Source organism: Callospermophilus lateralis, chromosome 10 (assembly GCF_048772815.1).
Source record: "Callospermophilus lateralis isolate mCalLat2 chromosome 10, mCalLat2.hap1, whole genome shotgun sequence".
Taxonomy (NCBI): domain Eukaryota; kingdom Metazoa; phylum Chordata; class Mammalia; order Rodentia; family Sciuridae; genus Callospermophilus; species Callospermophilus lateralis.
Genome location: NC_135314.1, coordinates 105570416 through 105596847, shown reverse-complemented (window position 1 = coordinate 105596847; position 26432 = coordinate 105570416). Strand labels below are relative to the sequence as shown.

At 51.4% G+C, this 26432-nt stretch overlaps 1 protein-coding gene across 3 annotated transcripts in view; it reads left to right on the top strand.

Moving 5' to 3' along the window:
• The window catches only part of Clrn1 (clarin 1), a 30928-nt gene extending 5016 nt beyond the window's left edge, over nt 1-25912 (top strand). Inside the window, exons 2-6 of one of the 3 annotated variants that reach the window (XM_076868720.2) lie at nt 15762-15941; nt 17168-17180; nt 21837-21851; nt 22915-22925; nt 25647-25912. In XM_076868720.2, coding sequence (XP_076724835.2) covers nt 15762-15941; nt 17168-17180; nt 21837-21851; nt 22915-22925; nt 25647-25912 — 485 coding nt within the window. The remainder of the gene's footprint in view (nt 1-15761; nt 15942-17167; nt 17181-21836; nt 21852-22914; nt 22926-25646) is intronic. The other 2 variants (XM_076868721.2, XM_076868722.2) reach the window with 2 other exon arrangements.
• The last annotated feature ends 520 nt before the right edge of the window (nt 25913-26432 follow it).

Sequence of the window (26432 nt, the reverse complement as noted above, 5' to 3'; positions counted from 1 at the left end):
GATCTATAAAATGAGAGGCTGGCTGTTCTAGACAAGGTCCTCCCGGCTTTAAAACTGTGTGACCCTTCCTGTGTCTCTTGAAGTCTCCCTCCGTGGACGGATTTCAGCCCCATCATTAGGGTGGTGAGCTCACGGGCCTTCACGCGCTCCTCAAACTCATGCAATGGCTACTGGTAATCGGCGCCCAGACCAGTTTCCTTATTAGAGTCAGGCTGCTTTTCTCCCCTGTCACTGTCTTTTACTTTCTGGGTGGGACATCGCAGATCAGAGAAGGAGCTAGTGGATCGTGGATGCTGGGTGGACGGGTCAGTGGGTTCCGGAGGGCAGGGGCAGCCACAGACACCCCAAGACTGAGGCGGCGTTGCTGAGAAAGCAGGAGGGGAGGAGGAGGAGAAGCAGGGACACTAGTTCCTGTCTCCCACATTTTCCTCTGTCTGATTTTTCCTGGAGACTCCCCATCACCCTCACTGAAAGTCCTTCTTCCCTGAGTCTGAGTCCTTAAACTGATAATGGCAAGAAATTTAGAAATGATCAGTATGTTCTTTACCCCCCAAAAGGAACTACCCAGAACTGATCCTCCAACTGGGAAAACGCTTTCCAGGAAGGAGAAGCTGGTTCTCCCTGCCCAGCCCAGAGGAGGGACCTTTGTCTCCCTTTCCCTGTCAACGCCCCAGCATCCTTCCCCAGGGCACCAGCATTGAGAATGGCTCTTTGGGTGTGTGCTCTGGAGGGTGCGCCCCACCCCAGCCCTTCCCAATCCCACGCCCACCCCCCCCCACCTGCTGGCACGCACAGCGCACCCGGAGCCTGTGACAACCTACTGCCTTTTTCTTTCTTTCTTTTTTTTTTTTTTAAGAGGTGTCTTAAAATTTAAATTGATTTTTAACTGATACACAAAACCTTAAAAGTTGTGCATGTGTACGGGGCACCCTGTGATGTTTTGGTACATGCGTACACTGTGTATGACCTAGGTCAGGATCCACGTAGCTATGTCCCCAAACATTGATCATTTCTTATGGTGAAAACACCCAAGATTCTTCTTTCAGCTTTTAGGAACATGCAGGATGTCACTGTCATCTCTAGTCACCTGCTGTCAGCAGCACACGGGGGACTTCTCACTCCTCCCTGGCTGCAGCTGAGCTCCCTCCACGACCTCTCCACCCTCCACTCTGCCGGCCAGCCACCCCATCCCACCCTGGACCTTGGCGAAGGCAGCTTCCCGAGGTCCCACAGGGCACTGGTCCTCCTGGGTGGCCTGTTTCACGTAGCGTGAGGATGGCCCACGTGGGACATCTAGAACCTGAGCCTCCTGCCTGAACGCCACCTAGGGGAGGGTGACCCCAGAGTTGTTCTCACAATTTGTTGCTCGGCTTGCTCTTCTAATCTCTGAGGGTGACTCTCAGACATCTCAGGAGAAAAGATAATACGATTTCAGCTGTCTCTTTCTTGGGGGACTCTCAGGGGCCAGGCATTTTGCGTATATTATCTCCCATCTGTTCATGGAGGTGTCAGGATACAATTCCTCTTGCACAAAAAATAGAAACTGGAAACACAGACAAGCCACAGCCATTTCTAGGGCACACAGCCACTAGGTAGCGGACCTGGATTCAAATTCAGATGCATATGATAGCTTACCCTGTGTGCCAGATTTTGCCTCCTTAGAATGTGCAAAGAGTGTACAAAGAGGGAAGACAGGGTAAGTTAGCCATTGGCTTCCCCATATTTCTTAACTTGATTTTGAGGTGCCAGGGATTGAACCCATGGCCTCAGGTGTGCACACCATGGAACAATGTTCCAGGTCCTCACCTCTCTTTTAAAATTGCTGTCAGTGTTTCCCAAGAGCTCTTGTGTCCATGGGATGGTGTTTGGACCTAAGACTTGAATACCTTCATGGCCTCTTTATTTTACACTTCACCACCCGGCATCTGGACCCCAATGCCTGACCTTCAGTAGGTAGAACAGTCAAGCCCCCCCCTTCCTTAGTAATTGGTTGAGCAGGCGGCAGGCTTCCATCTCAACTGAAGGAATGTGATTATATCACCCTGATGTGGACTGTCTGGATTTAAGGCACCTTGTTTCACTGACTGAAGATTCCTACCACCCAACGTCTTCATGACACATTGTCAAAGTACATAACTGTGACTACAGCAATGATTTCCCCAGCGCAATGGACACAATGGCAGGCTTCTCAGAGGTGTCGTGAACAGTTCCAAAGTGAGCCAGGGATCAAGTGAAAAGCAGGTCTGAGCAACCCAATTTACTTCCAACACTGGGTCTTATTAAGAGCCAGTGGGATAGATAATTGATTGTACTGATAGAATCAACTAAAATTTCACTTTTAAGGTGAAATAAAAATTCATTTTTATGTCTGAACCACACATTAGGGGTTTTATAAAGTTTCAGGCATATTTTTTAAAACAAAATGCATATACATGGACCAATGACAGCCCCACCTCCCATGTAGCTACACAGCGGCATGCCCAGACCTGGTTTGGTGTGAGACCTTTCAGTACAGGTTTGAGAGACCTGGCAAGCTGCAGATCTTGTATCTGGCAGACTAATTTATGCAGAGATCATATTTTGCTGCCTCTCAGCATGTTAGTACTGTGGCAAAGCCACTCTCAGAGTTATTACCCCCACATGAGCCAGCCCCTTTGGACTAGGAGCAGTTAAATGGGTTCTGTTATCAGTGACACATACATGCCAAAGCAGCTGCCATCCTGAGCCAGCATGGGTGATGAAGGCTCACCAATGGAGGCTTCAAATAGGCTCAAGTGAGGGGGATCCAGTTCTGCCCAGAGCAAGTCAGGTGAGGTGCTGGGAACTCTGTGGCTGTAAATGGCTCCATCACACCCCAGTTTCCCTCCCCATTAAGTGCTGGGGTGCACTGACCACATAGCCATTGGAAGCCTGGCTTGAGAGCGGGTGCATGACCAGGGTGACATTAGGGAGATGGATGCATCAAACTGGCGTCAGGGGACATCTGTCACTGGACTTCTGTAATGACTGGCTACAGTGCGCTGAGGGGAAAGTCAGATCAGGAGCATTTCTGTAAAAAAGAAAAAAATCTTCCTGCTTACTGTCTTTCAAGAAAATGAATAGCTGAGCACCACGGGGCCAGGTATTTTTTTTTAAAATACACCCTTTTATGTGAAGAAGGACAAGTTGAGAAGGAAAGGGGAGCCTCTGTGGTGACCCTGTGGCTTTAATCCGGGAAGAAGCTCTGAGCCACTGCTGACGTCATGATCCGGGCTGCCTAGCTCTGAGGGCCTCCCAGATGGCCTTGTCTGCCCTTCACATCTGGCCAGATGCAGGCAGGAAGGGTTGATGAGACCGGGACCATTAGACCAGCGGGCCGTGACCCAGGCTGCATTTAGAGTCACCCGGGGAGTCTCACAACTGGGATGCCAAGGCTCTGATTGAATCTGGGCCTCTGGGGTGGGTCTGAGCATGGAAAGAGCTCGACACCCCCCAGGTGATTCTAAGGCATAGCCAAGGTGACTGAGGGGAGGGTGGCCAAGACTGGTGCCATCTAGGGGACAGCAGCCCACACCCTCAGGGATAAGGGAACCCCCAGAAGGAGGGCAGGGGTGAGCAGCAGGATGTACCCGGCTTCACGGTCGAGGTCTCCCTTCAAGCCCAGGCTGGGATCCTGGCTTCTGTTCCCGTAGCTGCCAAATTCTGGGAGGGCCTTTTCTTGGTCCACACTCACCTGACCTTGGAGGGAACGAGGAGGCCGGGATGCATCTGCTGCAGAAAGCTGGGCGTCCGGCCCTCCGCCCAGAAGCCTCTCTCTCTGCACACCTGCCCCACCAGTTAGGGAGCCTGCCCACCAGCTGGTCGGCCTCATGGGGTCAACCCTGACAGCTCCGCTCGTCCTTGACAGGGAGGCCAGCTGCCCAGCCCTGCCTGTCGGCATGCACGAAACCACCCAGTTAGGAGGCCAGCTTGGTGGAAGAGCTAAGCCATGTTCTCTACTCACTTTATCAGGAATAAAGCTGACCTTTGACCTCCTCTGCCCATGTCTCATGGAAGGGCAGTGGCCACCTTTAGAGATTTCATTATCCCCAAAGATCATTTTAGACAATCTGTTACAGAGAATGTCCCAGAAATTGCACAAGGAAAATAGAAATGAGAATGGGAACCCTGTATCAGACAGTGAGGAAAGTGTGCAGCAGGTATCAAGGAAGCAATTAGCTGTAAATCCAACGTTCCAGGATTATTTATAGCAATAGTCACCAACCTGGTTGGGAAAAATAGTAAGTCTGAGCTGCAAGACAGAAAGTTTGCCAGAGCTCCACACAACCCAGGACTCCTGCTGGGCTGTTTGGTCCGGATGACAGACACTACCTCACCACCTGTGGGCCCATAGCTGTCACTCACGCCCCGGTGGATCCTGAGGCTTGAGAATGCAGATGTTCTGGAGGTACTGATTCCCACATTCCCTCACTTCTCAGAGCACAGCCCTCCCGCTGTTCTCATCAGGTTAAAAAATATTTAGGCAATTACTTCCATTTAAAAAAGCGCTTCCAATAAATGATCTCATTTGTATTTCTCCTAAATCTTGAGACATTTCTCCTTCTTGGTTTTATTTTGAATTAACACATAATAATCGTACATATTTTTAGGGCACGATGTGATATTTCAGTACATTGTGTATAATGATCAAATGAGGTCGTTAGCATATGGATCACCTCAGACATTTGTTATTTCTTTGAGGCAAAACACTCAGACCCTTTCCTCTGGGCATTCTGAATAGAGGATCTACTGTTGCTAACTGTGGTCCCCCGTGGCAGCTGGACGCCAGGCCGTGGTCCTCCTGTCTAACGTACCTGTTGTCCATTCTCCCTGCACTCAGCCGGTCTCTGCTCACCACTGTTCCACCCTCTGTTCTGGGCATTCAGACCTTCTGCCACCCACATTTGCTGGTGGGGGACAAGGTGCGCAAGGGCATGGTAGCTGCGGCACCAGGCTCTGCCCTGGCACGGGCAGCCAGTGCCTGGCTGCATGTTTCATTCCTCCCAGCAACACCACTCTGTTGGCTTTGGAGATATGATATATTTCACTCACTCATTAATCCCAGTAAATGGGGTCAAGTGTTGGCTTGAATTGAATTCACCAGCTCCCTGGTTAAGACTCATAGGGTAAGAGACAGGCCTGCCGGACCGGAGTCAAGAATAGATAAAAGGCTAACAAGGCGTCCCGATAAAATAGGACGGAAGAACCTAGTGGGTAGAAAAAGTAAATAAATAAAGAAGCCGTAAGTTTAGAGACATCAGCTGAAACGTGGACCAAAGGCGGCAATAGGGAGCAGACTAGCCTCAGCTCCACCGTGCGACCAGCACGCTGGTTTCATACAAGAGGTTCGTAGCATAGAAGTTAACTAGTGAGATCAAAATAAACACACAGACTCAATTATCTTTTTTTTTGACCAGGTCCGAGACGGCCCTCCCTCTAGCTCTCGCCTCGAACCACCCAGTGGGGCAGCAAGGCTTACTCAGGACTAGCAGGAGAGAGAGAGAGAGAGAGAGAGAGAGAGAGAGAGAGAGAGAGAGCACGCCAGGGAGTGGCCTTTTATTGGGGAACAAGAAATTCAGGGGAAAATTCCATCCAATGAAGGTTGAGGGGGGCTGCACTCCAAGGTCAGGGTCAGTGATTGGTCTCAGGGTCAATGGTCAGTCACACCCCCACACGGACAGGCTATTGCACCTGGAGAGGGTGGGGATAGCTCCGACACAATTTGGCCAGAACGCCTCACACCCAATCAGGGAGGTGCCCAATCACGTGCGAGAATGGCTCCCCACACTCAGCTAAACCAAGACCTCACCTTCCTCCTATGGTCCTTCATGATCTCTAGAAAGCAGCGCGGATTTGACATGGGCGACCCCAGTTATTTGCACCCAGAGGTAAGGGTGGGGGAGTAAAGGGGAAGACTGAGGTCAGGAGACCCTCATGGACCCCCCAGTCCAGGCTGGAGTGTGTGCGTGTGTGTGTGTGTGTGCGCGTGCGCGCACATCTGTGTGTGTGTCTGTGTGTGTCTGTGTGTGTGTCCATGTGTGTCCATGTGTCTGTGTGTGTGTCTGTGTGTATGTGTGTCTGTCTGTGTGTCTGTGTGTGTGTCTGTATCTGTGTCTCTGTGTGTGTGTCCTTGTGTATGTGTGTCTGTGTGTGTGTCTGTGTATGTGTGTCTGTGTGTGTGTGTCTTCTGTGTGTGTCTCTGTGTTGTGTCTGTGTGTCTGTGTATGTCTGTGTGTGTCTGTAAGTGTGTGTCTGTCTCTGTGTGTGTCTGTGTATGTCCGTGTGTGTCTCTGTGTGTGTGTGTCTGTGTAAGTCCGTGTGTGTGTGTGTGTGTGTGTGTGTGTCTGTGTGTCTGTGTGCACATGTGCAGTGGAAGCTCCCAGCGTGCTTCTGCATGGAAGGTGGAGCTGGAGGGGAGAGAGGTGGGATGGAGTACAGGGGCCCAGCAGACAGAGGTCAGGCCTTGGACAGGAGAGAAAGCGTCCCTTTCACTAAGAAAGGGGAAGTTGGGCATGGCCCACGGAGAAGGGACGAAGGGACGGGTGAATGGCCAAGGGACTGGAGAAGCGGAGGGACTCTTCCTGTTCGCACCACATTCTCTGTCCAGTGAGAGTTTAGTTCACAGAGCTGTAGGAGCCCTTGGTGAGCCAGGTGCTAGGATGAGAGGAGACGTGAAGGGACTGAGGGGTGCTTAGGAGTTGAGGATTCTGGAATCTGTTGGGGACACAAAAGGCACTGACCGGAAAAGGCTTTACAGAAAGGGGACGTGGATCAGAGGCCTGAGGGGTCAGCACCTGGGCAGGACAGTGGGCGAGAGGCCAGCAACAGAGCCCAGGTGCAGCCCCCACCAGGTGGCCACAGGAGAGCCGGCTCCATCTCAAGTCACACTGAGGGCTTGACTGACTCAGGGTCGGGGTCAGAGGAGGCTCCCTAGCTCCGGTGGGTGGGCTGAGGAGTCCCTGAGGGAGGCTTCCTGTTCCGTCCTGTCCTGTGCCTCCGTCCTGCCATGAGGAGAGGGGCCCTAGGTTCCTCTAGCTGTTCCCTGTGGACTTCTCTGCTTGCAGGCTTGAGGGGAGGGAATGGAGCTCTGAACCAGCAAGGGAAGAACAAGTAACACCTGTGTCACCAAACGTCACTCCTGGGTGGGCCCCTTGTCCCTGTACCTAACCCACCCACACAATCCCTCCCCTGGGAATTCACCCCCAAAGCTTATTCCCACCTACCAGCCTCCCCAGAGTGAGAAAGAAAAAGGGGTGCACGGGGATGCTCACTGAGGCCCGAGCCGCTGTCCAGAGATGATGGAAGGCGACCTACTAGGCCACGCGGTGACTCAGGTGACTCAGTGTGAGGAGTGCCCCATACAGTTATGCAAAGGATAGGGAGGAACACGACATGAGCACCTAGAAAGCGCTCTCCTCCGCGGGCAGGAAAGAGCCTCAGGACTGCACAGAGGCTGCATGACAGGCAGAGGTGGGAAGGGAGCAGGAATAAAGGGAATCTTGGTCTCCATGTCAGTGGGCTTAGGAGGAGCGACTTGTCTCAGTTTTAATTTTATTGCTATAATGTTCTTCATTAAATAAATAAATAAATAAATGGTACCCCAGTAGAAAAAGTAACAGAAACGGGGTGAGGAGCAAGACCGTCTTTGTCCCGTCCCCCCAACCTGCTAGCAAAAAGGGACAGCCATGCTCAGGTTTAAGATAAACCCTTTTCCTAAACCCCAAACTGTGACCCCGGTCTAAGCAGCGGTCACTTTCCTCGAAATGGGCTGGATTAGGCTTTTCCCTTTTAAGGAAGGATTTGACTTTCCACTCCAGTTGCCAACCCATCTTTCAGCTGTGAAACCAAAAGAAAAAGAATGCCACACAGGGTCCTGGCCCCCTAGCCACCACTCCATGTGTCCCCATTGCCCTGGCTTCTTCCCAATCTCCTTCCACCCCACGTGCCACACTGTCCCCAGAAGGCACTCATACTCAGCTCAACTGTGGCTGCTCCACCTAAGGGCACAGTCTGGTCCTTAGCCAGAGACAGGCCTCGGACACTGCCTGTTCCTGGCCCTGGGCCTCTAACCACCCGCCTGTCCCTTCTTTCACACTGTCCTCCTCACCAGTGCAGCTCCAGTCTGGCCCTTCAGTCTGACCTGTCGGCTTCTACCAAGAACCCCCAGACCTGTCAAGCCATCGAACGCCATCCCTGAGGCACAGGGAGCAGCAAGCACAGTGGACCCCAGGTACAGGCCCCTGGAGTTTATGAAAACAGCAAATAGGCAGAGGCCAGCCTCGAGGATGGGTCCGCGGTCTGGCAAGGAGTCTGACCACAAGGCCTCGTGGGCCTTGCTGATTCTGGGTGAGGTGAAGGCACTCCAGGAGTCTTAGCAGAGGACGGACAGAAGGCAGCTCGGTTCTCAAAGGTCCCCCTGGCTGCCAGGTGTACAGTAGATGGTAGGACACTAGGGTGGAGACAAGGAGGCCAGCCAGGAGGCCCTGCAGACACCCAGTGTGAGCCTGCAGGGCTTGGGCCATGCACGGGGAGCAGTGCAGGGAGGGTAGCCGGTCCTGAGAGCGATGCCTCTAGGACTTCCTGGTGGGCAGGAGGCCAGGGTGATGGACGCCAGGAGGGACAGACCACGCAGCTGCTGAGATGAAGAAGGCTAAAGGGGCAAGCAAGAGAGAGGAAAGAAAGGAGGTGCCTCCTGGAGGCTCGGAATGTCTGTTCCACACCCCAGGGAGGGTGCCCACTAGGTAGCTGGAGGGCAAGCGGGAGTGGAACTCAGGCAGGCTGGAGCTGTCCACGGAGCTCTCCACCAGAGGCCAGAACCTGTCCAGAGTGCTGGGGAGCAGGTGAAGAGAGAAAGGAGGAGACAGGGGACGCCCTCCAGAAGACCAGGAGATGGGGGCAGCCCGAGAGGCAGGAGTGAAAACAGGAGAGAGGAGGTTGCAGGTGGCTAAGGTGACCATGAAGAGCCCCGGGGGTGGCAGCTTGGAGCTCTCCAGTGCCTTGGGAGAGGCAGCATCCCAGGGCAAATAGGAAGGGGACAGGGACAGCACAGGCAGCTCCTCAGGGTCCTGCTACAGGGGAAGGGAAGGGGCAGCAGCTGGAGGAAGACTTGAGGACAATTGTTCTCATGAAAAAAGACGGTGTGCTTTTGTGCTAGGGGACTGATCCAGTGTGTGTGTGGGGGTGATGCAGCAGAGAGAGCAGAGGACCCCTCGGTGGCACCTTCATGGAGTTGGTGGAATTGGCTGTGCAGAGGGACCACCACAGCAGCCCTCTGCAGAGCACCACTACAGCCAGGGACTCTCGCACGGTCACCCAAGACCAAGTTTCCAGATAAGGGAGTCAAGGCTTCAGGAGACCACGGCTGGAAAAGAAATGGGAATGCAAACTCCCCGGTGGAACTTCAAGTGGTGCCTGGTTCTCTCCCAGGTGCCCAGAGGCATCCCTCACCTCACAGAGAGGGAGATGGAACCTTTCCCTTTGGGTCAGCATGGGGACCAGGACCTGGGCACTGGGCTCTGGCCAGCCACAGTGCGCCTCTCCTTTCCCTTCCTTTTTCCTGCTCCATGCCACACGGAAGCTTTCCTGGGCGCTCCTGCTCACTCCAGCTTGTTCCTCCCATCCCGCTCTGGTTTTAGTCAGGGTTGCTAAGGGATGACTTATATATGATAAAATCCACCATTTAAAACATTCAAGTCTAAAAATTTTGACTAATGCATTGAGTAGTGTCACAGTCAAGACAGTCCATTTCCAACACCCTGAGAAGTGCCCAGATGCCCCTTGGTGGTCAGTCTCCTCCCCCAATCCCAGACCAGGCCTCCACCGACCACTTTCCTGTCCTTATCATGTTGCTTTTTGCAGAATGTCATGTGAATGGGACCTCAGAATACCCAGTCTTTTGAATCCCATTTCTTGAAGTCAGCTTAATGCTTTCCAGATCTATCTCCAGGGTTGCAGAGGTGCTACTTTTTATTGCTGACTGGCAGTCGATCCTGTGGACCCACCACACCTTTTTAACCCATTCATCTGTTGATGGTTATTAAACTGTTTCTAATTTTCAATGAATATGAATAAAGCTGTTGTAAATATTTGCATGCAGATTTTTGTTTGGACATGTTTTTTCAATTCTCTTAGGTAAATACCTAGGAATGGGATTGCTAGGTCATTTTCAAAATTCTGGAACAATTAGATATCCATATGCAAAAAAAAAAAAAAAATTAAACTAGACCCCGAATAGTCTTCACACAAAAAAATAACTCAGATTACACATAAACCCAGAACTAAAAAGTTCAGGAAGAAAAACACAGCAGAAAATATCTGTGACCTTGCATTAGTCAAAGACAGCTTAGATTTGATATCTAAAGCATGATACACAAAAGGCAAAAATTGATAAATTGGACTTCATAAAAATGAGAACTGTTCTTCAAAAGACACTGATAAGGAAATGAAAAGACTGACTTGGAGAAAATATTTGTGAATTTCCTATCTGATCAAGGGCTTGTACCCGGCATGCATAAAGACTTCTCAGAACTCAGTAATAATGAACAATTCAATGAGAATCACACAAAAGATATGACCAGACCCAGCACCAGACATGTATATGTAACTCAAATAAGCCCACAAAGAGGCTCAGCTTCATTTGTCATTTGGGAAATGCAAATTAAAGCTGTAGTGAGATAAACTACACAGCCACTAGAAGGCCACCATTTGTAGCAACCTGCCAAGTGCGGAGAGCTGAGAGCCAGGTGGGACAACTGGGACCCTCCTGTGCCTCTGGTGGGAAGGTGAATGGCACAGTGGCTTTGGGACGCACACGGACATTCTTTCAGATACACGTGCAGGAGCGGGGCTGGGGCAAGTCTTTGGAGTGGGGATTGTTCTATATCTTGATTGTGGTGATGGTTACACAACTTTGTGCATTGTTTAAAACCTACAGAACTAAAAAGGAAGAATTTTTTTTTGCACTGTGATAACTTTAATCTTAAAACTGAGGTGGGTGGGAGGAATAAAAGCAAAGGCAGCAATATCACTGTGTGACTTCAGGCAAGTTACTTAAGTTCTCTGTGCCTCACTTAAAAAAAATCTATAGATTGAAGATAAAAATAATACCTTACTCATCCTGGAGGAGTTGAATGTGTTCATTCATGCGATATGTGTAAAGGACCTGGAGTAGAACAAGTGCTCTGTGGTTATTGGTGGTCATTTCATTCTTCATGTAGTTATTCATATATGGCTCTTTGAAGATGTTTTGTGAGAATGAAGAGAGGGTGACTGGGGTGGTAGGAGGAAGAGGAGACCGGGGTACGGAGAGTGCAGGATATCAGTGATAAGGGAACAGAAGAGAGTGACAGAACACACAGGCTAGAGCTATGCTCCACACGGGCCATCAGCTGCCTGTTCCAGCAAATAGCTCCCTTTCACAAGTCATATCTGGAGGTCCAAAGTGACCTGTGGGTTAGGGACACTCTGCCACAGACCCAGGAGTCCATGTCCTTCTGTGTTGTAATATGAACCCTGAAGGGCCAGAAGGCCAAGCAGGGCTGTCCCCTCCCAGGGCCTCCTCCCATGTGGCTCTGAACTGTCTGCTCTGGGCTTCAACCGGGCCACCCTAGTGTCCCAGAGTCTTGGTTCATCATCCTGGGCAGGGACTTCTGGTTATAAGAAGAGGAGGAGGAGGAGGAGGAGGAACCTGACCCAAGGTGAGGGAGACAGTGGGGCTTGGTGTCCCGCTGGGTGATCTCCTGACCCTAGTGGGAATCCCAAAGCCCTCACAGGGGTTAAAGGCTCTGGACTGGTGTCTGCCCTGGCTCCCCTGCCCAGGACACTGACAGAGCCACCTGTACCCACGTGTTTCCATTCATAACCCCTCATTCCCAGAGAGGCCTCTCCTCGCCACCCTTTCTGCTAGGACTCAGATGGGCTCATGTGTCAACAATGGGAGGGGGTTCTGGGGGAAATGACTTGAGTTTGGGGAGCCTTAAGCTGATCAGCTAACTAATCCCTGACGGTGACTGAGGTAACTGAGGTGGCAGGTGTGGATGGGGGCAGGCTTTGGGGTGCAGCTGTGTATCAGGCAGTGGAGACCCTTTCTCTCTCCCTCCCCCTCCCTTCCCTCTCTCTCTCCCCCTTTTTCCTTCTCTCCCCCCTCCCTCCCTCTTTCCTTCCCCCTCTCTCCCTTCCCCCTCTCTCTCCCCCTCACCCCTCCCCTTTTCTCCCTCCTTCTCTCCTTCTCTTCATCTCCCTCTCCCTCTCCCTCCCCTCCCCCTCTCCCTCCCCCTCTCCCCTCTCTGCTCCTCTTTCCTTCTCTCCCTCAGTCTTTCTCCCTCCCTCTCTTTTCCTCCCTTTCCCTCCCCCTTTCCTTCTCTCCCCCTCCCTCTCTCCCTCCCTCTCTCTCCCTCCCTCTCTCCCCCCTACCCCAATCTCCCTTCCCCTCTCTCTCCCTCCCTCTCCCTGTCTCTCCCCTCCCCTCTCTCCTCCTCTTTCCTTCTCTCCCCCTCTCTCCCTCTCCTGTCTCTCCCTCCCCCACTCTGTCTCCCCCCTCTCTCCCCCTCTCCATGTCTCTCCTTTTTCTCTCACTCTCTCCCTCCTCCACTTTCTCTCCCTCCCTCTCTGCCCCTCCCCCTCTCTCCCTCTCTTTCCTTCTCTCCCCCTCTCCCTCTCTTTCTCCTCCTCTTTTCCTCCCTCTCCTTCCCCCTTTCCTTCATTCCCCTCCCTCTCTCCCTCCCCCCTCCCTCTCTCTCCTCCTCCCCCTCTCTCCCTCCCTCCCCCCCTCTCCCTTTCCCCTCTCTCTCCTCCTCCCTTTCTCTCCCTCCCTATCTCTCCTTCTTTCCATCTCCCTCTCCCTCTCTCTCCCTCCCTCCCCATTTATCTCCCCTCCCCCCTCTGTCCCCTCTCCCCCTCTCTTCCCCTCTTTCCTTCTCTCCCCCGCTCTCTCTACCCTCACTCCTCTCTTGCTGCCTCCCTCTGCCACACTCTCGCACCAGCACCATGACGTCTGCTTCACCTTGAGCCCCAGGAATGGAGCCTGCTGTCCATGGACTAAGACTCTGAAACCATGGCCATCAAATAGACTTTTCTTCCCTAAAATTGTTCTGGAGGGTCATTTCTTCACTGCAGCGAAGCAGCTGACTGAAACACTGTCACAGGGAGGTTACCACATTTTCCACAGGTGGGGAGATGGAGGTGAGCGGTTTTGAACAACTGCTGGTAAAAACGAAGTCTCTAGCTGGCCAACTGTGAGGACCAGCTGTGAGGGTCACAGCTGGGTTGGTTGCACTGAGTCAATAGTGGGCAGGGCCAGAGCACAGGGTTCTGGGCACAAGACCAGCTGCACCCGGAAATTCACGCCTGCGATGCCCAGGGCAGTGTGACTCCGTGGCTTGCCTGGCACAGGGCCACACAGGGTCCTGAGGTCAGTCCCAGAACAGGAAGGAAGGAAGGGAGGAAAGAGAAAAAGTCACAGTTAGAAAAGACTGTGATGCCCTGGAAAGAGGCAGCGTGCACCATGGCGGCCACAGCCACCAGCAGCTCAGCACCTGAACTTCAGCCTCCACGTTGCACTGCCCCAGCCTCCAGGCAGAGCCGAGGACGCGCTTGATTTTATCTCCATCCATCCATCCATCCATCCATCCAACCATCCGTCCATCCATCCATCATCTAACTCATTTCTAACATAAGAACTTTAGAAAAACCACAACTACAAACCATTAATAGCATCAATAAAATCAACGTTAACTATGAAATATCATCTAATATCCAGTCCCTGTTCAATTGTCCATAGTTGTATCAAAATTGTCTCTTTATATGTGTCTGGTTCAAGTCACAAACCACAGCTACCATCTGCACGCTTGGTATTTGGTCAACGTGCCTCTTAAGTTTCTTTTAATCTATGACAGTCACAGATTTTAAAAATTTTAATTATTAAAAAAGTATGAATAGACAATGTTCGCAGCAATGTCAAACCTTTCCTCCCCCAAACAGCACAAGTTAGGTACATAGTGAGCACAAGTCAGGTACATAGTGAAATGCCCCTTGTCTCTCTGCCCAGAAGCCAGGTTACCAGTGTGGGGAGTGACTTCTGGAAACCCTCAGGCTCAGTACACACAACAGCCCCTGAGGCTAGTGTAGCTTGGGGGCAGGAGAGAGGAGGTAAGTTCAAACCCTGCTCTGACTCTTACTGAGTGTAAGTCTTGGGCACAGAACATAGTTCCTGTGCCTTGGGTTGACGACAGTACCTGTCTCATGGGGTCGTTGGGAGAATTAAATCAGATAAGGGCTTGAATACTTATTTGTCACTATGTACATTCCCCCGGGGCTTTTCTCCAAATGGCGGAGTGATGTACATTTTCTTTTATTTGTTTGGTCTGTTTTTCCGTCTAACCCACATTTTGATGATAATTCCAATCTGTTCTTACGGATGTGCTTCACTCATGGTGAGGGACTAAGATTCCATTGCTGGTCACGTAAAGTATTTCCAAACTTTTGTTATTACAAAAAATGCTGCAATGATTACCTTTGTAATACTTCATTGGATTCACATGCAAAAATGTTTGTAGGATAGACTCCTGGAAGTGAATTTGCTGTGTATGCATTTTCATGCTCTATGATATCACTTGCACATTTGTTTGCTTGCTAACTCTCACTAGATAATAAGCTCTGTGAGACAACAAGGACCTTGTTTATCTTGTTCTAAGCCTCCACTTCCAAGACCTAGAATAGTGCCTGGCATTTAGTAGGTGCTCAATAAATTAACCATTTAATGAATGGTTGTAAAACCAAAATAAACCGACCTTCCCCAGATCATCTGCCAGTTTTGCTGATAGCAAGCATACTGATCCCTCACCCGATAAAGGAAGCTGTACATTTATAAGATATTTCATTTCCTCTACAGACAAGAAAAACTTGCCCTGAACACAAAGTCTAGAAATAGATTTGGCGTGGTTTCTAAATGGAAAATATTTCTTGTAGCACCAGAAATTATTTTCCCACAGCTTTGTGCTACATCAAAATATTGAAGTTGACTGAAAATACCCCATTCTTTAATCTTGGTGTAGGCTAGGAACCAATTTTTTAATTTTTTTCATAACAAAGAAAATATAAAAACCTCCTGATAATTTGAATTCCCCCAAATATCCCCAAACTTAAAATGTCATTACAAGTTAAGGGAGACTTTAAAAAATTATTACTGAGGAGTGTCATTAAAAGTTTGGTCATCAAACAATATGGTTTTGATTTATAAAGCCAGCACTTATTTCTTTAAGCAATTACATATGGCCAAGCACAGAAAAAAGACTCCCTCAAATCTCCCCTTTGACATTTTTTACAAGTGAATTCAATATAATGCTGCTGTCTTTAAATCTTCTTGTAAACTCCTCATAAACTAGTAAGAACATACTCATTAACAAGATTTTAGTGATATTAGAAATGCTCAAAAAATTTATTAAAAAGAAGAGGGATTTAATTTAATTAATTTTTGGGGGGCGGGTACCAGGGATTGAATCCCAGGGCACTAACCATTGAGTAACATCCCCAGTCCTATTCTGTATTTTATTTAGAGACAGGGTCTCACTGAGCTGCTTAGCACCTTGCTTTTGCTGAGGCTGGCTTCGAGCTCTCGATCCTCCGCCTCAGCCTCCCAAGGTACCAGGATGACAGGCGTGTGCCACCGCGCCTGGCAAGGAGTTTAACTTCTAAGCTTACACTTGCAGATACCGATCATGGAATTCTAATTCTTGGCTTGCCTTCAGTTTTCCCAGACTTGCTCAAAGCCATCCCAGTGAGCATCCACGTCAACGTCATTCTCTTCTCCACGATCCTGACAGTTGTGACCATGGCGGGGACTGCCCTCTTCATGTACAACGCTTTTGGCAAACCCTTTGAGACCCTGCATGGACCCCTTGGGTTGTATCTTCTGAGTTTCATTTCAGGTAAGTTAAAAAAAAATCCTACCTCCAAATACAAATATGCTTTTCAATGTGTGAAAAGATGGTCCCCTCAGTATAAAATCATACACACACGATGTTCACTGTCTTGTGATCCATGATAGCAAATGTGGTAGAAGCATGTGTTATGGTCGGCTATGAGGAGTCCCCCAGTCTCCTGTTAATGCCTGACTATTCCGAAGCAAAATAATTAGAGGATAGGACTGTGACCTAATTGGTCCATCCTGATTTGAAGGGCAGATTGGGCAGTAACTGTAGGCAGGGCTGGAGGAGGGAGGGCCCCTTCCCCCACCTCTACTTCCTGACCCTCCAGGAGCTGGCAGCTGTCCTCCCTGGGCCCTGCCACCAGACACTCTGCCTCACGCAGGCCCAGAGCAGTGGATGGAGACCCGGAAACCTGAGCCCCAGCGCTGTTCTTCTTGGGTGTTCTGTTCACAAAAGGTCAACTAAAACATTGTCCAACACTGTGGAGTTCAGTGGAGACATTGCAGAAGTCTGTATGAATGACTGTGATGCCGACACCATAAGTTTGAAGATATGATCAAGAGAATAAATGTTAGTATTAAAATGTTAAGTAAGGGCTGGGCTGGGGCTCAATGGTGGAGCGTTGCCTCACACATACCAGGCACCGGTTCCATCCTCAGCTCTACATGAAAATAAATAAATAAAATAAAGTCATTTTAAATGTTAAGTTAAAAAAAAAGAAAGATTTTATAAACATATAAGCATTGTAAGCCCAGTTTGACTGTGTATATATAATTGAGAGATGAACATATAAAAAAATGCACACTGAACTTCATATACGTCCGTGTGTATTGCCCATCTCTCGCTATGTTCATGGGGCCTCCTTGTGTATGCCCGGGTGGGAGGGGACAGTCTAATTGATTGGTGTGGTTTTTATTTTTGCTCACAGTTGTCACTATTTCTAACTATTCCATGATGTGCTTTTATTTATTCAAAATCAGAAGAATGAATAAATGCCATCCGAAAGGGTAAGGGGCTGGTGTCTCCCCGCATATGCGTTGCCACAGCCTGATGTCAGGGGCACCTGGGCAGGGAGGAACTCCAGACCCGGAAATTCGCTCCCTGATAAACATGTGCTACTACATCTCCAGAGCTGGTGAATAGAAGGTGCAGGCCACGCCACAGCATGCTTACGGCATATTAGTGAGGAGGAGAAGGAGATGAGAAAACGGAAATAAGATAGCTAGTTCATATGTGGCTGTTCTTCCACAGGAGAGCTCTGATTTTACCCCAATCTAAACTTGCAAAACGGTTCAGCACTTGACCATATTCTCCAGAAGGAACTAATTTCATTGCTGATGTCATACAGCAATGACCACTCACACCAGCCAACAATCCCTGGTGGACGGGTCCTTCCTCCCTGAGGTTGCCCTTGACTGCCAGTCACCAGTCGGTGGGCACAAAGCCCCTGCTCGTCCTGATGCTACTCCCTTTGCCCAGGGTGCAACCCCAGCCACAGACCTGCATGGGTCCCATCTAGGAGGCCAAGCTCTGCAGTCCCCAGGGCCGGTTCACCTTAGCGCACAGTGTCCCCTCTTAGCCTCACCCATTCATATTCACCCATTCAAAGCAGGGTCTCTCCAGGGGGAGTCTGCTCAGGTTTCTCATGTCTGTCACAAGCACAGAGCAGTGTGAAGTGTACAGATGGCGATTTCCCTATGAGGGCAGAGTCTAAGACCTGCTCATCTTTCTGTCTCTGGTAGACGCCCCCAGCATGAAGCTCTCACAGAGAACAATTCTATGCTTGTTGACTTGAAAAGCTAAGTCCAGAAGGAGACAGTCCCTGAGCCACTAGACGGTACAGGTTAGAGAATAGAATTCAAACGGGATGAGATTAGCAGAACAGGTCCCAGAGGCAGTGGGACCAGGAACGGTATGCAGTGTCTCCAAGGACATCCAAGGTTTGCAGCCAGGGCAGAAGAGGCGCAGACCCTGGGTGTGACCAGTAGGCAAATCCAGGTGGGAGCGTTGGGCTACTTGGGCACCATGCAGAACTGTGAGCAGATGGAGGGGGCTCTCCTTCCCTCTCTATCTCCCCTCCCCCTGGTGCTCACATCACTCAGAGTCTAACTGGAAGCAGTTGATAGGTGGGACTGGTCTGGGGAGGGTGGACCTGGTGTCCAGAGAAGAGCAGAGCCAAGCTGGCTGAAGCAGAGAGGCCACAGCTTGTCTACGGCACAGCCACGCAGCGCTCTAGCATCTGGGTGAACCGCCCGACCGCCCCTGGGAGACAGGCTACTGGACAGTTCTGGTGGTCGATCAGAACTGACTAGCAGCACTGAGCAGCAAGATGCCTTGGAGATGCAAATTTTAGGTCTTTGCTTTTGGCAAAGTCTGATGCCAAGAGAACTGGGTGCAGGGGCGCAGGCGGGAACCACCAGCCCTGTGCTCACCCTGTCTCATCATCTGGAGCTGGAAAGGCAAAGCAGGTGCTCAGTAGGGGTGGGAGTCAGGGTAGGAGACAGGAGGGCCCGGAGGGAGGAGCCAGCTCAGCTCTGCTACCTGCCGAGGGTGAAGCCTGGGGTTTCAGGCTGCAGGGCTCTTCCAGCCTTCCCACCTTATTTCTAAATACCGAAGTTTCCAGTACGTTTGGAAAGACTGTGCATGGCCACCAAATGTGCCTGAGGGTCAAGTGGACCAACGGCTTGTGACCCCTGGAGCACAGAGCACCTCCTTCCCCTTAAGTCCACATACGGCCCCCAGAAGCCTGGCGCTAGGAAGTGTTCATCTGAAGTCATGATGTCACACGTCCCAAACTTTACACTCCACTGCAGAAGGGCGGAGCTTCACAGCACTCACCTGACCTCCAGATGTGAGTGGACGGTCACACCCTGCAGGCCGGGACATTAGGGGCCTTATCTGAGGTGTGAGTACGGCTGTGTTCAATGGGGCTTCCTCCCTGCTTCCATCAGTGTTTTTTGTTGTTGTGACCAAAAGACAAGAACAATTTTGGAGGAGGAAAAGTTTATTTGGGCTTTGTGGTTTCAGAAATCTCAGTCCATGGTCAGCCGACCACATGGCTCTGGGCCCCAGGGAAAGGCCAACATCATGGCCAAAGGGTGTGGTGGAGAAAAGCAGGTCAGGAAGCAGAGAGAGAGAGAGCTCTGCTCACCAAGAACAAAATAGATGCCACCGAGTCACCCCCAGGACCCACCTCCTCCGGCCACATGAGGTTAAGGCTTCAGAGCCAGTCATTCCACTCTGAGCTTCCTGCATGTCCACCCAGGAGCTTTGGGGACGCCTCACTTCTAGACTGTAGCACTCCCTCTTTGTCTCATCAGGGTGGCCCGGGTGGCCTTGCTCAGCCAGCAGAAGAAAGCTGCTGCCTTCTCTCTTCCTCCTCCCACTCCTACCCCCGCTCCATGTTCCCTAAGCTCCCCCTTTCTTTGTGCCAAAGTCACATGCCTTCAGATGTTCACTTCCCTGCTGGACAGGGGCCCTGACATCCTGAGGCATGACAAAGATAGGTGATAGGTGACTTGTCTCTTCAAACAACGTCTGGTAGAAGACAATGCTATTGCGTCAGAAATGGAGAAAGATGAAGGGATTCTAAAAACATCCTGAAAGTGGACCTAAAAGAGTTTTCAGGTAGCTGGCTCAGTAGATAGTGGTGGCACTGACCAGAATGGATGGGACAAGGGAGGAACAGGCTCAGCACAAGCACGGTGCAGAGACATGAGCTTCGTTAGAAATCAGATGTTCTCCCTGGGACGTGCAGAGCCTGAGATGCTGTGAGATGGCCAAGGGCAGGTGTCGAGGAGACGGTCAGCTCTGAGTCCAGAGCCCGGAGAAGAGGTCCAGATGAAAGACAAAAATCAGGCGTTGTCGGGAGGTAGATGTCATGTGGAGCGGTGGGAATGGGTGCCGCCACATAGGGAGGGTGAACCTCTAGCAGAACGGCCTGGGCAGAGCCAGAGGGACATGGTTCAGAAGTCCTGGTCACCAGTGGGTTTGGTCAAAGGTGGTCACCTTTGAGAGTGGACAGGGTGGGCGGCTGGGGGGAGGCAGCATGGGGCAGGGGCTGAGTGTGTGCCTTCTGTCTGCACTTTCTCAAAGCTTCCTGGTTGGTGGCAGAGTCTCTGCCAGACCTGCAGGGGGAGTCTTCCATGGGTTGATGGCAAAACATCGTAGTTTAGTGAGTATTCTCCAAGGATGGCGTGAGATGGCTCAGGCCTTCGGGGGACAGTGAAAACCATGAAAATCTAGACTTGGGACAAATTCTGGCCTCCTGTTATGAGTTCTATCAAATGAGGAAAACACATAAAATTGCTGCCTGTCTTTAGAGGGGGTGCTCCTGGTATGGCCTGATTTTGGTCAGTACAGCTATGGCACAGTCATATACGTAGCACAAAGACAGGAAAATGGAAAACTGTCCTAAAACAGACAGATGTTCCTGTCCTGTGTCAATTTCAGAATCCACCATACCTTGGCCTCTGTGGTGTGCCCAACTCACCCAAAGGACACTGTCCTGCAATTGGTAGTGGGAAAAGCCCACATCTTACTTCCACTTCAGTCTTTAGGAAGGAGCTGTTGTTCAGGAGTCTGAGAGGGATGTTCAGGGATGTCCAGGCATGGAAAAGCCAGCAACAAGAGTGTCCTACCCATCACAGCGCACAGACCTTTGAAAAGAGGCTCAGAAGGAATGGAGGGGTAATGTCAGCCATGAGCCAGGGCAAGGAGTCCCCTTCCACACCCATGGCCGCCGTGAAGCTGCAGTGTCAAGAGAGCACTGTGGTTCTGGTCACTCAGGCTGAGCTGCGGTGGCAGTGCCGGGTTTGCCTGGCTTTGCCCAGGGCCCAGGGACGACCTTGTGCAAGGAGATGCCCGGTCTCTGCCTGTCATGGTTGCGAGAGGCTCGCCCTGTTCCGAAAGCTGCCTTCCCCTCCGTGTCACTAGGAGTCCACCCCAAGTCTTCGCTGCATCCTCCAAAGAAACTTTTGACACTGCCCTGCTCCTGGGAACAATGGGCATTCTTCTTTTCTAAAAATCCCTTCAAATTAGATGGACATTTGAAACCACTTCTTCTTTGTTATTTGCCCTTCTCCTTAACAAGGCTTTCGGGAATGTTAGGTCAGTGTGGGCTCTTGGACAGTCTAGAGCAGGGGACCAGGAGGAAGAGCGCCCCCCAGCGAGGCTCCTTCTCTCCTGACTCTGTGCTGTGGAAGCACGTGGCTGATGCACTCGTCTCCCGGGTAGTACTGACTGGCTTAACTTCCCACCACCACCTGCCCTTTCTGGATGGACCAGTGCTCTCTGAAGGCAGGCAGAGCTGGACCCACCTCCCCTGGGAAGGCCACTTCACCCTGCTCACCTTTGATTACAGGCTTCCTAGAGAGATTGTGTAATTTTCCAGAAAATCAGCACTTATACCTGCAGAGCTGGCCCTTTCCTGTACCCTTTCTGTCATCTCTTGGGGGTCCTTAAAGAAGCCGATGATCAGCTTACCACGTTGTCTTGGAAATGGAATGCCTCTTGGTCTGGCATCTGTCAGAGTTGAAAGGTGACGTCTTCTCACTCTGGAAATATTGGTCCTGACTTTAAGAGGAATTGGAATGATTTTCCAAATATGAGTTTAGTGATGATAGGATAGAATCTCAGAGGCCCCCCAGAGAGCCTGGGCCACAGCAACCCAGGACCCCAGTGAGCCTGGCAGACTGTCCCCACCCAGGAAAGCCCAGTCACACTCAGGGATCAAGGAGCAGCTGTCTCACTGTTGGGACCTAGTACCTGTGTGCAAGGGCTGCAAGAGCAGGCGCCTGGTACCATGGACCCAGGCAGCTGCCAGGGGCCTTCTGGGTGCAGTGCCTAGCAGACCACCAGTGTTTGGTAATTGCCTGGGCACTCACAGTGTGACAGCCCTGTGACTCAGCAGTCCCATTAGTCAGGAATTAACTCAGTCATCAGCACCATTCAAGGGGGCCGGGAGGACCAGCTACAGCATCGGCCAGATGGTGGGGAAACCAGAGGATGGGGAAACGCTGCGAGTCGTTGGGTGCGACTCTGGGCAGTGACCATGGCCTTGTGCCTGGTCTGCCCAGCAGCCTTCCCAAAGTGCTGGTTTGGGAAGCTGAGTCGGGTTCCTGATGAACACAGATAACGAGGGAAGGGGGAGAAGCACAGGCCAGTCCTGACATTCGAGAGGCTGCAGGGAACAGTGCAAAAGAAGACCCACGTCCCAAGTGTCTAAGTTTTTCAAGGTTTCAAGCTAACCAACTGTAAAGGGTTCTCTCTCCTTCTACCTTGAGAAACACCCCTCCAGAAGGAGACGGAAGGCCAGATGCAAGGAATTCTCGAGTCTGGGAACGCTGAGCTGAGCTGGCCTCGGCACTGTCCACGGTCACCCCTGCCGGGTCCGTCCAGGTGAAGGGCCTGGAGCCCATGTGTGAACATCCCACGGCTCAGCCAAGCCCCGGGCCCTCACTCCCTTCCAACAGCGACTCCTTGCCACCTGAGTCCTCAGCCAAGTACAGCACCAGTCACTGCTCTCTGGAGGGAGGTCTTGACCCAGGGGAGGCTCCATGCCAGCCCTGGAATGGGCTCGGGGCTCTGGGGGAACCCAGCCCAGGGTCCCAGGAGCGTGGTCTGTGCAGCTCAAGCTCTCCAAAGGGCTATGTCCTACCGACCTGAAGGAGTCCTTTCCCTGTGGGGGCAGGGGAGCCCTCTCTAGCGGAGGAGCAGAGCAGGCCCCCTGAGTGTGAGACCCACGCAGGAGCCCTCTTGCAGAGTTTGAGGGCTGGAAACGTGCGAAGCCCCGTTCTCGCCGTCACCCACCGCCCATGTCCCCTGCAGCAGGCACTCAGAGTCTCCGTGTGCATCTTTTCATCTGCAAGTCACAGTTTTCCTTGATCCCATGGCCCTTTTATGGAGTGGACAGAGAGGAGGGAAAATATCCCAAATCCGCACCGAGCTCGCTTTCCCTCGGGTCTCTGGGCAGTCAGGGACAGGGCATCAGAGGCTTGCCCTGCTTGCCCTCCTCTGCCTCTGAGGCGATAAGAGGGACCTCGGGGTCGACCCGGGTCCAGAGTGGAGTCCCAGCCCATCTCGGATCTCCTGGACCAGTGCTCCGTCTTGGGCCTCCTCACCTCACAGGCCGGTCACAGCCAAAGGCTCTGAGTCCCAGACGTGACCAGTGACTTCCACCTGAGGACTTTGAAATGCAGGCTCACAACGCTGTCTCCTTAACAAAGTAGAACCTTTAAAATATTTAACAACGTGAAAAGGAAACCGAGCCTGAATTTCCCTTTCAGACACTAGGGAAACAGTGCTGGCTGCGTCTGAAATCCCCATCTCCGCAGACAAAGGGAGCTCTTAGGGTAAAAGCAGCGGCTTTTCACCACAATTTTCAAATAAAAGATAAAGAGAGCACAGCGCAGTGGCCTTTCTGTTGGGATCTGACAATAAAGGAAGAGTGTGGTTCTGCAAGGGAGAGCTTTGGTTTGAAGCCTGGAATACAAAAATAGTTAGGCTGACAAATCTTACTGAGGAAAAGGGAGGTTTTAAGGACATCGCTTCATTTGACTGCTGGGGTGTTGCAGGGCGGTGACCAAGTTGATGCACCGGTCCCAGATGGAACCCTAAGGAAAAAGAAAGTAAGGTCAGCTTTTCTGTCCATCTTCACACAACCCTGACCTTTAGGAAAGACATGGGGCCAACGCTGGCATGAGCGCTCCCGTGCCTGCCCTGTCCTGTCCTGCCCTGCCCTGTCCTCCATTGGGCCACCTCTCTCTGCAAGGCCAACTCCTGTGGCTCCTTCCGGTCACCTCTCAGGCAGCATCCTGGTGCTGGTGCTGGTGCTGCCCGCCTCTTGGTAACGGCACCAACCCCTGCACCACACTGTGTGGCTGGTTTTCCAGGTGTTTTGCGGTCATGGCTTGGTTACTGTTTTTTGGTCAACTTTTTCACTGCTGCGACTGAAAGACCCGACCAGAATTGTAGAGGACGAAAAGTTTATTTAGGGCTTCTGGTGTTTCAGAGGTCTTGGTCCACAAGTGGCTGACTCCATTCCCTGGGCTCGAGGGGAGGCTGAACATCATGGTAGGAGAGTGTGGCGGAGGGAAGCTGTTCCCATAGTGACCAGGCAGCAGAGAGGGGTCTCTGTTGCTGGATACAAATATGGGCCCTGCAGCCAGGTGCCCCGTGAGCTGCTTCCTCCGGCCACACCCACCTGCCTTTCGCATACCGGGATTGACTCTCTGATTAGGCTAAGGGTATGGCCCAGGCTTTCTCCTCCAGACCTTCTTGCAGCTGAGCTCCGGGGACACCACAGCTGCTTTTAACAATCATCCTCTGAGAGCACAGAAACATGAGTCTCTTCTTGAATGTTCTAAGTCTCCACCACCCTCCTGACCTTGGCCTGTGATGGAAGAAATGAATGAGTGAATTAATGGTTGGGAGCCACAGGGTGGTGGCATCAGCTGTAATTGAAAAAGGCAAAGCGTCTGCCTTTCTCACAGAATGTGAGCTGAAGGGCAGAGTACCTGGGGCCTGAGGCACTGGGTACACGGTGGGAGTCCACCTTGGCAGACTCAAGTGCTCCTGGAGTGGGCGGGGTGGGTGAGGGGTCATGGTGAGCACTCCCACCCCAGGGCCACACGCCAGTCACACGCACTGTGCTAACCACCTGGAATGGACCAGGAAACTGACACTCGGGTTCAAATTGCCCACTTTACACAGTAAGTGAAGGAATTAGATTTGACCCCCCATATTGGCTGGACCTGAGTCAGAAACCCATCTTGACCAGGGTCCTATAGTCTGCACTCTTCTCCCAGCAACCCAGGGTACAGCGGTACCTGTGGAAGCCCTGTGGGGGCCTGGCCATCCACCCTGCTCCCACCTGCTTTTGCTCCTGGAGAAGACCAGTCATCGGTGGTCTCCTATCCTTCCCACTCAGGGGAGACCACCCCTCCAGTTTTCCAGGCTCTACACAGTGTGGGACACCGCACCCTACAGAGATCTTACCCAGACCACTCTAGCATTGAGGTTGGATTAGGCTACCAATGAGTGACAGGGAGATAATAACAATGAACTAAATGACATTAATGTTTATTTTTCTCCCCCCATGGAAGCCTAGAGGTTAAGATCAGGGGTGATCTGGTAGCTTTAGATGTCTGGGGTCCATATTCTTCCTTTCTTGTTTTTCCATTCTGAGGCCATCTGGTCCAAAATGTCTGCTGGTGCTCCAACTGTACGCTGCATCCATATTTCAACTACAGGAAAGAGCAAGTGGGGAAGAGAGGGTAGGTCCCTGATATCTTACACTTCACGAAAACTTTCCAGCCCTACATCTCAGTCACCCTCATCTCAGCCACATAAGGTTTTAATTCAAGACAGCCATGAGCCCAGCTAAAACCTGGAATCCAGCAACATAACAAGAGGTGCCCTGCCTCCGTATCTCACCCACAGCTACCAATGAGTGACAGGCAGGTGCTCCTCTGGCCGCTGTGGCCAGTTTGGAGCTGGAGGGGTCATGGTAACCCTTCCAAGGGGAGGCCCGGGCACCGCCACCTGTGAGCTGGAGGATCAGATTTGCAATGATGCAGATGCTTGCAGAAGGAAGAGGGTGAGGATGATGGTGGAAGGTGTCCCTGCTTGGCTCACTGACCCTCTTGTCTATCCCCTGTACGCAGGGGCTCTCTGTCCAACGTGTGTCTGTCCCTTCTGTCGCAGGCTCCTGTGGCTGTCTCGTCATGATCTTATTTGCCTCTGAAGTGAAAATCCACCACCTCTCTGAAAAAATTGCAAATTATGCCGAAGGGACATACGCCTACAGAACGCAGCGGGAGAGCTACACCACCTCCTTCTGGGTGGTTTTCACCTGCTGCTTGGTTCACTTTCTCAACGGGCTCCTAATACGACTCGCCGGATTCCAGTGTCCTTTTGCAAAATCCAAAGATACAGGGACAACCAACGTCGCCGCGGATTTGATGTACTGAAAAGCCACCGTCTCTGTGGTTTTCCCAGGTAAGGAGTGGACTTGCTTTGGTCACTTTTAGAGACAGTTGATTGTGTCCCTCATTTGACAACATAAAGCAGCAGACTCCTCATGGTGGTGTTTACACACTGCGTGGCGGATGCGGGTGGGAAGTAAGGGAGGCAGAGGAAGGGGTGGCACGTGCTTCCTGGGAGAGGGGAAAGGTGCTTGACCCAGCTGGGCCAAGGCCAGGGAGAGGACAGGCGGAAGCGCAGGACGCCGGTTCCGTCAGCAAGCCATCAACAGGCATGAGGGATATATTTTCATAAAAACAAATACTATTTCTGATACAGTCACATCTTTGTTGCCCCAGATACCAGAAAGCAGAGCTGCGACTGCCTTCCTAAAATGAAAGTGCATCAAATGAACAGCTCCAAAATGTACCAAGGCACTTTTTTTTTTTTAAAGTTTGCTTAAAGCACAGTCTTATGAACCACGCCAGAATCGATAAACCTCAAAAAAACAAAAAAAGGAGAAACAGT